The sequence below is a fragment of the Strix uralensis genome, chromosome 3, assembly GCF_047716275.1.
Source record: "Strix uralensis isolate ZFMK-TIS-50842 chromosome 3, bStrUra1, whole genome shotgun sequence".
Taxonomy (NCBI): domain Eukaryota; kingdom Metazoa; phylum Chordata; class Aves; order Strigiformes; family Strigidae; genus Strix; species Strix uralensis.
The window spans coordinates 116,701,356-116,713,491 of record NC_133974.1 but is presented as its reverse complement, the minus strand read 5'-3'; the positions used below and the strand labels follow the sequence as shown (position 1 = coordinate 116,713,491).

General features: G+C 43.0%; 1 protein-coding gene across 11 annotated transcripts in view; it reads left to right on the top strand.

The window, feature by feature from the left end:
* Positions 1-11,607, top strand: part of KIZ (kizuna centrosomal protein) — a 51,213-nt gene extending 39,606 nt beyond the window's left edge. For 7 of the 11 annotated variants that reach the window (XR_012628296.1, XR_012628300.1, XM_074864076.1 and 4 more), the window contains 3 exons: positions 1,762-1,861; positions 9,474-9,517; positions 11,365-11,607. Coding sequence is in view for 6 of the 11 variants with exons in the window: in XM_074864076.1 (XP_074720177.1) it covers positions 1,762-1,861; positions 9,474-9,517; positions 11,365-11,468 (248 nt within the window). In the remaining 5 variants the exon portion in view is untranslated. Of the gene's footprint in view, positions 1-648; positions 846-1,761; positions 1,862-7,014; positions 8,789-9,473; positions 9,518-11,364 lie in introns of those variants that run through there. The other 4 variants (XR_012628299.1, XR_012628298.1, XR_012628297.1 and 1 more) reach the window with 3 other exon arrangements.
* Positions 11,608-12,136: the final 529 nt, after the last annotated feature.

The following is a 12,136-nucleotide window of genomic DNA, read 5'->3' as shown; positions in this document are numbered from 1 at the left end:
GAGCTGATGATTTGTGTGGAGGCTGTTTGCTTCACGTTCTCCTTCATGCAAGGAGCAAGCCATGGACACACTGGAGCCACGTCTGAGGGCACACATATCTGGATTTGGAGAGTTTGGGGAGTCTGTGGCCTGTGATGTTCTGTTAGCCAGGCACAACTCTCTTTGTGCAAGGCTTTCTTGAGGCAGAGGGGTGCCTTCCTGAAGCAAAGCTGGCTCTGTCCCCAAGCAAGAAGTGAGCACATCATCTCGGCTGCCATGTGTGCTGTAGTTTGGATCCATGCATGAGGAGCCCTGAAAAATACACCTATTAAGTGCTTTACTGCTGGACTGAAAAGCAGTTTCTGGGAGTTCTGACTTGATTAAATTAGCTTTTTGTTTTGCATTCCTGAAGTAATGTACAAACAAGCATGAAAGTTCGTTCTGTTGTGGTCAGTGGTTTCTCAGCGCGTACCCGCATGCTCAGCCTGCAGCTCTGCGCTGCTGTCAGTCTTGCACCCAGGACACTCTCCATGATCTCCACAGGTCTCCGCTCCTTTGTGCGTGTACATCATGGGAAAGGGGGAGGGGGGGGTGTCCTCTTCTTTTTTTTTTTTTCTTTCCTTCTTTCCCTCTCCTCCCATTCTTAATTTCTTTTTTTTCTCTGGAAAGTGGTCAGACTTCGTTTGGCAAGCAGCACGCTGCTGCCAGTGTGATACCTGTGGTCGAGCCCTGCCATCTCCTGTGCTGCTCAGGCATCTCACACCTCTGTGTTGGAGGTGCCCAGGACTGAGCAGGATTTGTGCCGCTGAAATCCAAGCGCAGAGTGGTGTGATCTGCTGGAGCAGACTGGTAATGTGCACAGCCAGGTAGAGTGTCCAAGATGTACAGAAATACTAAATTGTCCAGGGTTGGAATGAAGTTGGTAACAATCAGGGCTTGTTTTATAATCTCAGTACTACATATATATATATATATATGCAAAATAGTCTTTTAAAGTGGATTTGTACTTGAGCATCATGTTCTTTGGAAATGAGTACAAAGATGAGCAATTGTACAGTTGCAGTGAATGAATTCATTTACCTCATCTTTTTTTCTTTTTTCTTTAAAATCAATCTACAGAATGGAAATGAGATACACGGGGTGGGGGGGGGAGGAAAGAAGGGAAAGTGTGGATAAAACATTTTGAAATCGTTGAGTGTTTGGCTGTTTAAATCATAAAAATCCCAAGATTTGTGTCTCCCAAACGCAGCTCTATTTCAGGAGAATGAATGTATCAAATAATATTAAGAGAACTGTAACTATCTAAAATAATCTACAGTGAAGGGGAAGAAGAGTAAAAAGAACCTTCTCATTTACTAAAGTAATGAGTAAATGAGAACAGGGGGATAAAAAAAAGTAAAAAGACCCCAAAAATCCTTTAATTTTTGCTTAAAGTTGCCATGATGTGATACAGCTCTTAAGAGACTCTGTTTGCTCTTTTTTTGTAAAATGAGGTAAGACGTGCAAAAATTTCACTATTCACAAGAAATCATCATCAGATTACTTAATTGATAGCGAGGGAGTCTTGTTTTCTGTGTTTTTAACTAATTTCCACTTAGTCATGAGCAAACAATCTTGAAGCAGATTGTGTGCTCCTCTCTAGACTTTGTCATCAAACCAAGAGTGTGGCCATTACGTGCATCTGTTTGAAAATAAGAGTGTGTTGCTGCTGGGAACTGCACGCTGTTGTAAGGTCCAGTCATCATTATTTGAAAATTTATATTTCATGTTTTTACTTAACAGGTTGGGATGGTGGCGATAATAGCTCCAAAGCAAAAGCAAGCCAAGAAATGCATTCAGAAACTAATTCTTTATCAAATGAAAGAAGTCCTCCCTTCTCAAGGTAAAGTTGTTAATCTTGTAATATCTGAAATGCTTCTGTAGAATGAGAAATGCCCACAGAAAATGACTGAAGCTCCAATTATTTTATTTTTTCACTTAGTCTAGGGTTAAGGTTTGTATTTATGTTTATCTAATAAAACATCTTAAACTTTGGTACACCTTAGAAAATATTTGTGCCAAAGCCAAGTATTGTTTTGCAGCTGTTGTTTTTTCATTTTAAGACTCAATTGACATCTCAGTGAACCACAAATTAGCGTGTACAGCTGCTCTCAGTAGGGCTACTCAGGGGCCAGACAATAGGAGTTGTCAGGAGAGGGGCAGACGTAAAACATACAGTCTTCAAGAAATAAAGTGGTGGGTTTCTTCTCCGTGTACTCGAGATGTAAACTAGCTGTAACTGGATAACACTTTTCATGGGCTTGGGGTTTGGGGCTTTTTTTGTATTTGATACTGGGATATTTATAATATGCCTTTCTTGCTTTCAAACAGAGTATGTTTAATTAATGGCCTTACATGTACCTAAAGGCACAGTTTGTTCTTGTTTGGTGTTTTTTTTTTTAAAAAAAAAAAGGTAAAAAAAAATCCCAACAAAACAACAAAAAACCCCAAACCAACTCTCTTTAACTGCAGCAGTTCCCTTTGGGTCCCTGAGCAGTTCTGTTGGATGTTCCTTGTATTCTTCATTGGCATGTAACGGTAATCAAACAGCAGCAATCAAATTAGTGGTCAAGAAGCAGCAGAAAATAGGATATAACACAGCTATCTCATGAAATATTGGTTGGGCTTTAGATCTTTATCTGCTCTTATTAGAACAGCTCAGCAAGTGGGTGCTGCTGCTACACGGCTCCAGGTCTGAAAACTGCCATCAATAGCACTCAGGAAGAGACTTTAAAGCATTTTGATAAATTTTTAACTCCTTCTGCTTATATGGCATTGCTGTCTTTCTGTAGCTTTTTTTTTTATGCTGTTGTTGATGAGGTCAGTTTTATGAGACAATTCCAATTTTGCAAGTGTTCTGCATTTTGTGTTAGTTCTTCAAGTACAGTAAATAAAGACAAGCCATAATACAATATTGATGAATGGCATTCATGCTTTTCTTTAGGATTAATTCTTATAGTCTTATGCTCAAACTCTTTTCTTTTTCTTTTTTTCTTTTTGTTTATTTTTACATTTTCTGGAACTTTGAGTTCCAAATCCTACTACCTAATGCTGTGAAATGCAGGGGTGCTCTGATAGATGAATTTTTAACTATTAAATTTTAAATGTTAAATGTAAAATAAATTTTAAATGCTAAATGTTAAATTTAGTCATTCACTGAATGACTAGAAGTTTGTTAACAGCCCTTGCTTTTGGACACTTGGCATCCACTCTGTGGAGACAGAGAGTGGCAAAAGTAGTGAGACAGAAATGGAAAGGGTGGCCGGCTGCTTGTTTGCGGCCAGGACGCAGTGCAATTTCTTCGCCGCTCACATTTAAGCGCTCCACTTACTGCAGTCACTTCTCAGGCTTTATTGCTTTTACAAGTGGTCTCGAAACCCACTACTTGAGAATAAACATAACTGTGTAGCACTGCTGTGGTACTTTTTATAAATTCTTCTTTGCTCCGTTTTGTCACTGAGCTGATGAGTGACCTCGCGAAAGACCCTGCTGGACCTAAATAAAAAAAATGGCTTCCTCTGATGTCCTCCAGACAATAATTATGATGTGCCAGTTAAGCCCAAACTACAGCTGAGGGATTTTACTTTAAAGCAGAGGCTCGGGCGCAAAAATGCATTTATAGCTCTTTGTCTGGCACCTCATTATGTGTGGGCCTGATTCATTAAGTAATTGGTTTGCAGTTGTTTACATGAGTATTAAGGCTTTCTATTCAGCAGCCTTTGAGAGATACATTGTGCAAATGTTGCATGTTATGAATGCCGAATGAGGGGCAGGGGACCGGTCCTATTGGCTAAGCACTGCACTCTGTTGAAAAGCAAGAGAAAGAGATTGGGTGCTGCTTTGCATAGCAATGACTTTCTTAATAAGCTTTACAGATTAATACACACAAGCTATAAAAGATGCAAAGAGATACTCTTAGCACATTTATACATGCTCATTTCACTATTATGGTACTGGAGACGGGAAGAATTGAGGGCTTTCATATTCGTTTTTTCAGTGCATGTCTTCAGTGCATGAGACTTAATAGAATCCGATGTTTATTGTATTATAAATCACGGGGAAGTAGGCAGATCTGCAACAGTTTATTATTAAAGATTCTTTCAATGTAAATCTTTTTCTGCCATTGTATTTCCTACAGCAAAATCATTTTGTGGTTGAGTGGGGATGAAAGGCATAATGTACGAAGGAGTGAGTCTTAATAGGAAGCTGCTCTCCGAGTAAAGACCACTTGTTCCCTTTTGTTCGGAGGTGCATGCCAGAGCTTCCTCTTCTCCTGCAAATATTGTCCTGCTCTAGCTGTAAAACTACTTTTTTTCTGGCTTCGTTTACTTTACCGAGGGAATATTTACACGTACAGAGATGCAACTTTCATTTGAAGAGTTAGCGTTTTGCAGTAGGGAAGAGTGTGTTAAATTATACAGTTACTTGGGGGAAAAGGTACCAGAAGTCAGGACTGAATCTCTCGGCGAGAGCGGGCAGCAGGCGATGTGTGTGGCATTTTGTGGTCCTGTAGCGATGGATGCAGCCAGTGGAGGTCACTAGCTTTCTGGGTAATTACAAATTTTTGATGCGAGCAGTTTATTTTTTTCTTTGACTTGTTTGCGCTGTCTCATTTCAAAATAATCTGAAGATTAAAGATGCATTACCAACTGAGAACCAAAGAACAATTTTAATTTGTCAGGACATAAACATGGTGTAAAGTATTTTAAACTTTGATTAATCTGTCTTCTGGAGGTAATCCGGTCTGGTCTCTGAAGGCTGTTTTTTTAGTCGAAAGCTGCCTTTACCAAACACAGATGTAATGACATGCAAATAAAAGTTGGCAGATTATAATTCATCCTTTTAATTAATCTCGGGGGCGATGTTTAACACCAGGTCCGCTGCTGGTGCTTGCCGTGCCGAGGCGGGCTGGCCATCGGAGGGCACTCGGGCTCTGCGCATCCCTGCATCATACCCCCCCCATCCCCACCTTCAAAACCAGTCCTGACATTGCTTAGCTGACGGGGGGGGGGCGGGCGGGGGGAGAACCGCGTGGTTTGGCCCGGGCTCTGAGGAGAAACTCCTAAGGTCTGGGACCGAGTGGTCAGGACATGCATTTGCCAGGAAAATCCAGGGGAAGTGGCAGAGTGTGCTTCCAGGCTCCCGAGATGCACCCTGAAACCAGCCTGTATCCAATTGTTTTACTCTCCTACTGTACTTTCAGTTGTCAAATCACTTCTGTAAGAAGCCGGCTGTAAATTCAAGCACATTTTTCTTACATTACAGATATTTCTGGGAGCTTTGTTTCCTAAATCTTAGCACCCAGCTGTTGCAGAAATAGCGATGTTGTAGTGGTGATGCTCTATGAATATTGGCAGGGAATGGTTTGTGGGGAGAGGCAACAACATCTATCTAAATACATTGCCTTTGTAGTACAGAGGAAATAGAGTTTATTTTTGTGGCGGTGCCCTGTGCTCTTCTGACACAGCTTCATCACAGCGCTGTGATGCAGTCTTTGTGCTGGTGCTTTCTCGAGGCAAGAGTGTTTTGGGTGTTGTGTTTTTTTTCCTTCAGCGTGGTATATCTAAACAGAGAATGGCCTTAAATGTAGCTCGATACAGATCTTTGTATCCTGAAATAAAGGTCATCCTATTTGCAGTGTAATTACCTAAATTCAATACTATTATACAGTTCTGGTGGGATGAATAGATTTTTTTAGTTTATACTGACTTTCCAGGGTGGGGAATACTTCTGTGATGCCCAATTTCTAGTAAACAGCAGAAAATGATGGAGCCATCAGGCTTCTGCAGGCACTGGATCACGGAGGTTACCCAGCTGAGGTGGTCACATCAGAGGCACTGCCACTACGCAGCCTGGCTTGCTTACGGCCAAGAGGCTTTTAGCTGTTTTCAAAAAATGCTTTTTAAAGATGGATCTGCAACTCCGCATCCTCACGTATCGCTGGGGAGAAGCTTCATCACTTCTCTCATTGAGGGTTAATAAGCACCACCCTGGGAAAAAGAAAAGCTTGATTTGTTTTCCGTGGCATGCTGCCTTAGCAATCGTGTGCAGGATGGAGGCACACAGGCTTCCAGCCTCTGACAGGATTAGCCTGAGCAGCGGTGATCCTTAGGCAGCTACACTTGGTGTTCTGTTTGTTTTTCTGATAAAACTTGGCATTTGGGTGGTGGTTTTTTCTTTTGGTGCTTGGGAGCTTTTTGCTGATTTGTTTTGGTTTGTTGGGGGTTTTTTCCTTGATGTTTAGGTAGTTTTCTTTGTGTCCTTTTTTTGGCAGTTGGGTGTCTTTTTTATTTCCCCTTGGTGTTTGGGTGTCTTTTTTCACTTGACACTAAAACACAGAGGTTCAACAGGTGCTTTAACAAAAAAGATACTCAGGCTAAAGTAAACATTTTCTGCTGTTTTTCGGTGAGTCATCTCTATTAACTTGTTGATCTGGTATTTTTCTCTTAATTTTCTTTATGGAGGAAAAAATATTTTCTTGAAGCTTTTTCATTTCTTGTTGTTGCAGCATCTTCAATATAAAAAGCCTGTTTCATCAGAGTAAAGGAGAGATTAAAAGGCCCTTTGAAGTTAAACTGGTTTAGGTTTTTTCTTTGTTAGAGCCTGGGTTGAGTTTGGAATTACTTTAGGGAAGAAGCAAATGTGTAAATGGATATTGGAGGGTCATGACGTGGGATTAGTCGAGGCGGTGAAACTGGCCTTACTTCATTTATACTCCTAAAATTTCTCCGCGGAGGTCTGTGTGGTTATTGTGTGCTCGGTATACCAGATGATAACTTTCATGATTGAATTTGCCGATTTCCGAATACGAATGCTTTGCAATGTAGAGATAGTCTTGCATCTTATCAGTCTTGACTAACACTTCAGACATAATTCAAGAATTTTATTCCCTGTTACAAAGCTATCTCGCAGCATTTTCCAGGCTTGGTTTGGCAGAGCAGCTGTTTCTGGGCTGGCCTTTCTGATGTCTTAGCTCCATTTTCCCTCTCCCTACAGACATTTCACCGTGTGCTGACAGCTTTTGTGCCAAGCCTTTGCTGACACACCGTTCCCGCTCTCTCTCTGTGCAGACTGCTGTGTCACGCTAAGGCCCAGGTCCCAGGGTGCAGTGCTACGGCTCTGGGCTGTTCCGGGACGGAATCGCACTCCTGGGTGCGGTGGATTGGCCCTGGGAGGATGAACCCCAGCAAGTGGGTGGGTTTGGTAGAATACAAACATCTGCCTTGCCCCTTCTCCGGTCAGCATTGATCTTGATGGGAGGCTGGGGCAGAAGAGAGAAGGTTTCCAGACCTTCCTAGAGCCATAGTGGTCCTTGTCCACTGCAGCTTCTCTGTGAGACCACTGACCACTGGCCTTCACCTGGACCTGGAGCACCTTGCAGCGCTTTGAGTTGTGCAGGAGGCCTGAGACACGGGCAGTCCTTCACCAGTGGCCCTGTGCTCCACGTCGCATGTGGCGGCCCTCAGTGCAGCAGAGGCTCTGGGCCCCAACAACCAACCCTCTCACGTTTGGTCTGGGCTTGAACCGTGAAAAGAAGCCAAGCAAAAAGTCACTTCTAGAGACCTCCTAGCATGGCTGAATAAGGAAACCCTGTACGTCTCCCTCTCGACAGTGGAGACGAAGCAGCAGGCAGCGGAAGCAGTAGCTGCCAGCTGCCTGATCTTGTTTTACTGAACTACTTGAAGATAAAATGGTTCTCGTGCAGTCTGCCACAGAAGTCACCTCTCAATTTGTAGCTCAGCAACAAGTGGTTCCTCACTCTACACCCAAGGGAAAAATGATGCAGCTGCCAGAGATGTAGCCTCTTGAGCACATTTTTATGGGCTAAGCGTGGGATATGTGGAGCATCTCCTGGGAAATGCTGAGGGTCATGAAATCTCACCAAAGTGAGCAAGAGTGAAGGGCGTTCAGCGTATTGCAGGACTCTACCCTGAGGCTCTGACTTAAAATCCTTGCTCGAAATACTGTCGAGTAAATGTATTTGAACAAGAAGTTGAAGTGTAATGGAGTGTAGGGTTTGACTCTGAATAAAACAGAAAGGCATTGGGATGGCATACTAACAAAATATCAGCTAAACATTTGAAGGGTGACATTTTAAAGGGTTTTTTTATTTAAAGAAATAAGTTAACTAGTTATGTCACTGTTAATACTTTTAATTGTCAGTTTGGGGTCTTGGCTGAACTTTGGCTATGTTTAATATTCTATTTCTGGGATTTTTTGTGTATCTGCAAAGAGGGAGTGCTAATGGCTTTCACAGCCTGTAGGAAACGAATAAGATTTAAACAGCTCATATGAGCTTTCTCTCATTTAAAAAGAAAAAGTTTCTGAAACATAGGTAGCTGTAATGTAATAAAACTTCCCCCTTTTTTAAGTTTAGCTTGCCAGCTGCAATCCCAAATCCTTACTGAATACAGTGGTATAAGACAAGCAATGAGTCATCTCTGCTTTTTTTTTTTTTTTTGGTATCTCCTTCACAAATGTCTCCACAATAGTAGTAAAAATATTTTTAACTCCCCGCTTCAAGCAATTATGTATGAGCTGCCATGTCTTTAAATGAAATGCAGCAACTTATATGAAATTTTTGACAGCTGATTGAGTCCTGTTTTGTCTGTGACAACAGCTCCAAATTGCAGCTTGACGTTTGCTTATATTTTCCTAGTTTGCACAGTAATGTCACAAATATCTCCTATTTGATCTTCCGTATTAAAATCGGCTGAAGCTTTATTTTTTGAGCTTATTGTGGGACTGTTAATATAACAGTTAATTCTCCTACATCATTGCCCCTGTGTGATTATTTCACAGCACCCACACAATACACACACTACACACAAAAGATCAAAATGATTCCAGCTTGTTTGAGAGATTCAAAAGGGCCTGTGATGCTCTAGACACAAGAGCAGTCATTTAACAGAACTGAGTCGCAACTGCGTATACATCAAGGTAAGATAAAAGGCAGCTGGGAGATCGCACATTTACATAGGGCCCTGGGTGATGCTATGGGAACCCAGTAGCCAGGCTGGCTGCGTGCGCTGGCAGGAAGGGGAGTAAGGAAGTTCAGTGAGCATCAGTGGGGGGTGCCTTTATTTTTGTTTGGATTTTTTCTTTACTTTCTTTGCATTATCTGAAAGGCTGTAAAAGATAGACAGAGCTCTGATCCTTTGTACCCTTAATTCACTACTGGTGTAAATCGGCGCTGTTACCAAGGAATGATTCCAGTTCATGCTGCCTGAACATCTGGGCCAGTGTCTGTGCTGCGTGTTAGTTCCTCCACCTTTTAAAAGACATAAAGGTGAAGAAACCTTTGACAAAATAGTTATTTAAAAAAAAAAAAAAAAAAGGTAGTTACAGAAGTTACTATTTTTTTTTAAACCACCTCACAGTTCTTTAAAAAAAAAAGTTGACTTAGTCTTTTAATTTTGTGACATTGGGCTGATTATTTGAAATCTCTTTTGCAGGACTGAAACCAAGAAGGGAATGGTAACTGCTATAAAATCCAAAGGTAAGAAACCAGTGTAACACTATTTAAAATTGATATCTTTCTAAGTGTAATTTATATTGTAGAAAACCTCTAAGGACAACATTATGGAACTATATAAAATATGGGCATAAGGAGGTAGGAAAGTGTGGAATTTCCCAGTCTCAACACAGGAACCAGCAAATAGTTGACAATGACAAATTCTGGACCGGAGAGGACATGTATCATAGTGCAGGTCTTGTGGAAGGAGTAGTGATCTTCGCTTCAGGGTTTAAATCAAACAGTAGCAAATAGCAGGTGGGAGGAAACCTAGAGAAGGAAAAACCTGGTGTTTTCTTGATCTTCCCTTTGAAACACGGGTTGCAGAAGTGCATGGGCAGCAGCACGTGCATTTGCACAGTTACACTAGGTGGGTGCACAAAGGTGCCTGTACACCTGGAACAAAAAATCTGGAATGATTTTTTTCACCATGAGCAAGCCAGCTTTCTTTTTAAATTGGTGTTTGGGCCCTGCATGCTTTCATTCTTCCTTGTGTTTCATTCTTGTCTTTTAATCACCATAAGGACCACTGGTGTCTGAAGTCACCTCTGATGGAGCCTCCCGTAAGTGAAGTCAGTGCTGTGAGCAGGGAGCTCCTACCTGGAGCTTGGCTTTAGGCACTGTGCTGTCCCGAATGGCACAGAACATGTTTTAGACATGTGGCACCTGAGCTGATTTAAGGATGCCGTAAGCGACGGCTGCTTTGGTGCCATTTGAAGGGCGCATCACTTCCCCAGCCCCTTTCCTTCTCTGCTGGGGAGTTTCATTTTTTGGAGCCTTTCAGCGTGTTCAGCTGCTTCCCAGCACGGGAGCAAGCGCAGGGTGCGGCCAGTGCTGCTCTGATGTTCCTGGCCGAGCACAGACCTGCAGTCCAGGGGGCCGGGGATATAGGATGAAAGATGCAGCTGCTGCATTTGTAGATAAGATGTTTATATAGCTTGTGCCATCAAAAGCACGGAATGCATTAACGGTGCCTCAGTCAAACACGAGCTGAAATTTCTGTCTGAGGTGCAGCAGCCGCCTTTTCTCCTGCTGCCTGAATCCCCGTTTCTGAGTTCTGTGCCTTGTTTGGGGCATCGCGGCTATTGCACTGGCTTTGGGCAAACAGCAGCCCTCTGAAAATGGCTGGGGACAGGCAGAGAGCACGGCGCTGTAAGCAGCTGGGGGCTTCACTTATGCTTCCCCATGCGCCGTGCTTTTCACTTGTTTTTTCCACGGGTCAAATGAATTTACATATTGAGGAATCTCTCAGCTCTCCAACTTTAAATGTGATTCTGTTTGCTAATTCCCAGAGCTGTTTGTTAAAGCCATGCAGTTCTTTGAAGTCAGTCTTGCCTGTGTTTGATCCTGTCACAAAGTGGTGATTTTTCATTTGTGACGTCATTGCCATTTTTATGCCAACTCCGTGATGTCATGGTCCGATTGTGACTTCACCGCAGGGTCAAGTAGAGGGAGAAAGTGGAACATAATAGACAAAGCTGTAATTCAGGCAGCAGCTGGCCAAGTAAATTGCTTGGAGTGGAAATGTTCTCTCAAGCTACCTTGAGGAACAATGAAGTGGGGCCTCTGAATGAGCCTACTGTTTGGCCACAGCAGCTCTGGTGTCGGAGACACGACGCGTTGACAGCACTAGATCGGAAACGCACACCTAGGGCTTGTGCTTTTCAAACTGCGACCTTCTCCGTAAGCCATGGTGTGCAGCTGTCTCCAGAGAGCCATAAAATGATCATGCCTTTGATGTAAATGACATAAACATGGAAAAGATTTTATAATTGTGTATATAATTATTTTTTTTTTTAATATATAGTGGTTTTTTTTCTCTTCACCCTCAGCTTTCTGGGGCGAATCTGACGACAGCAGCTCTGAGATTGAGGCTGCTTTGCGCCCACAAACTCACAGCACAGAAGCAGACGAATTTGATGACTTCTATGATTGATGCCCCTGCTTGCTTTTGGGAAGAAATAGACAATATCATCTTGTACATATTGAAGGCGCTGCTGTCGAAAGTGCAGCTCATCACTTCATAGTCAGAGAAAATGTAAATACAAAATAAATATTACTCAGTACTATACACAGCCTCCTTGTTTGTGTGCTTTCTCTTAACTGCTAAGTGTTTTCCTGATCTGATGGCAATCCTGCCCCATGGACTGAGCCTTTTTGTGATATATTTGGGTTTGGGGGAATAAATGAAGATATGTCCTGAGATGCCCACTTGCTCCGAGATGCTTGCACAGCGCTCACCTCTGAGCATTATCACCTCAGGGGGTGAGGGCTGTCTATAAAACCCCCTCCGCCTCCCTCTGGGTCTGGGTCCCTCCCCACAGCGTCCTGTTCCTTGCTGGGGCTGGGAGCCGTGTGTCCGCAGTTCCCTGCTCACAGCAAGCGGAGCGTCTCCTGCCCGGCGCCGGCAGGAGAGGGGCAGGACAATCCCCAGACCTGGATGCAGCAGCAGTACTGAAGGCCGAATCAGCCTTGCCTCCGCTCGGCTGGAAGCTGCTCCGCCGTGCCGCTTCCTCTGACCAGGCAGGCCCCTGCTTTTGTTGCACTGTGAGTGCAAAGACCGTCCTCTTCTGCTGCTCGTATGTATTCTAATATTTTGACTGC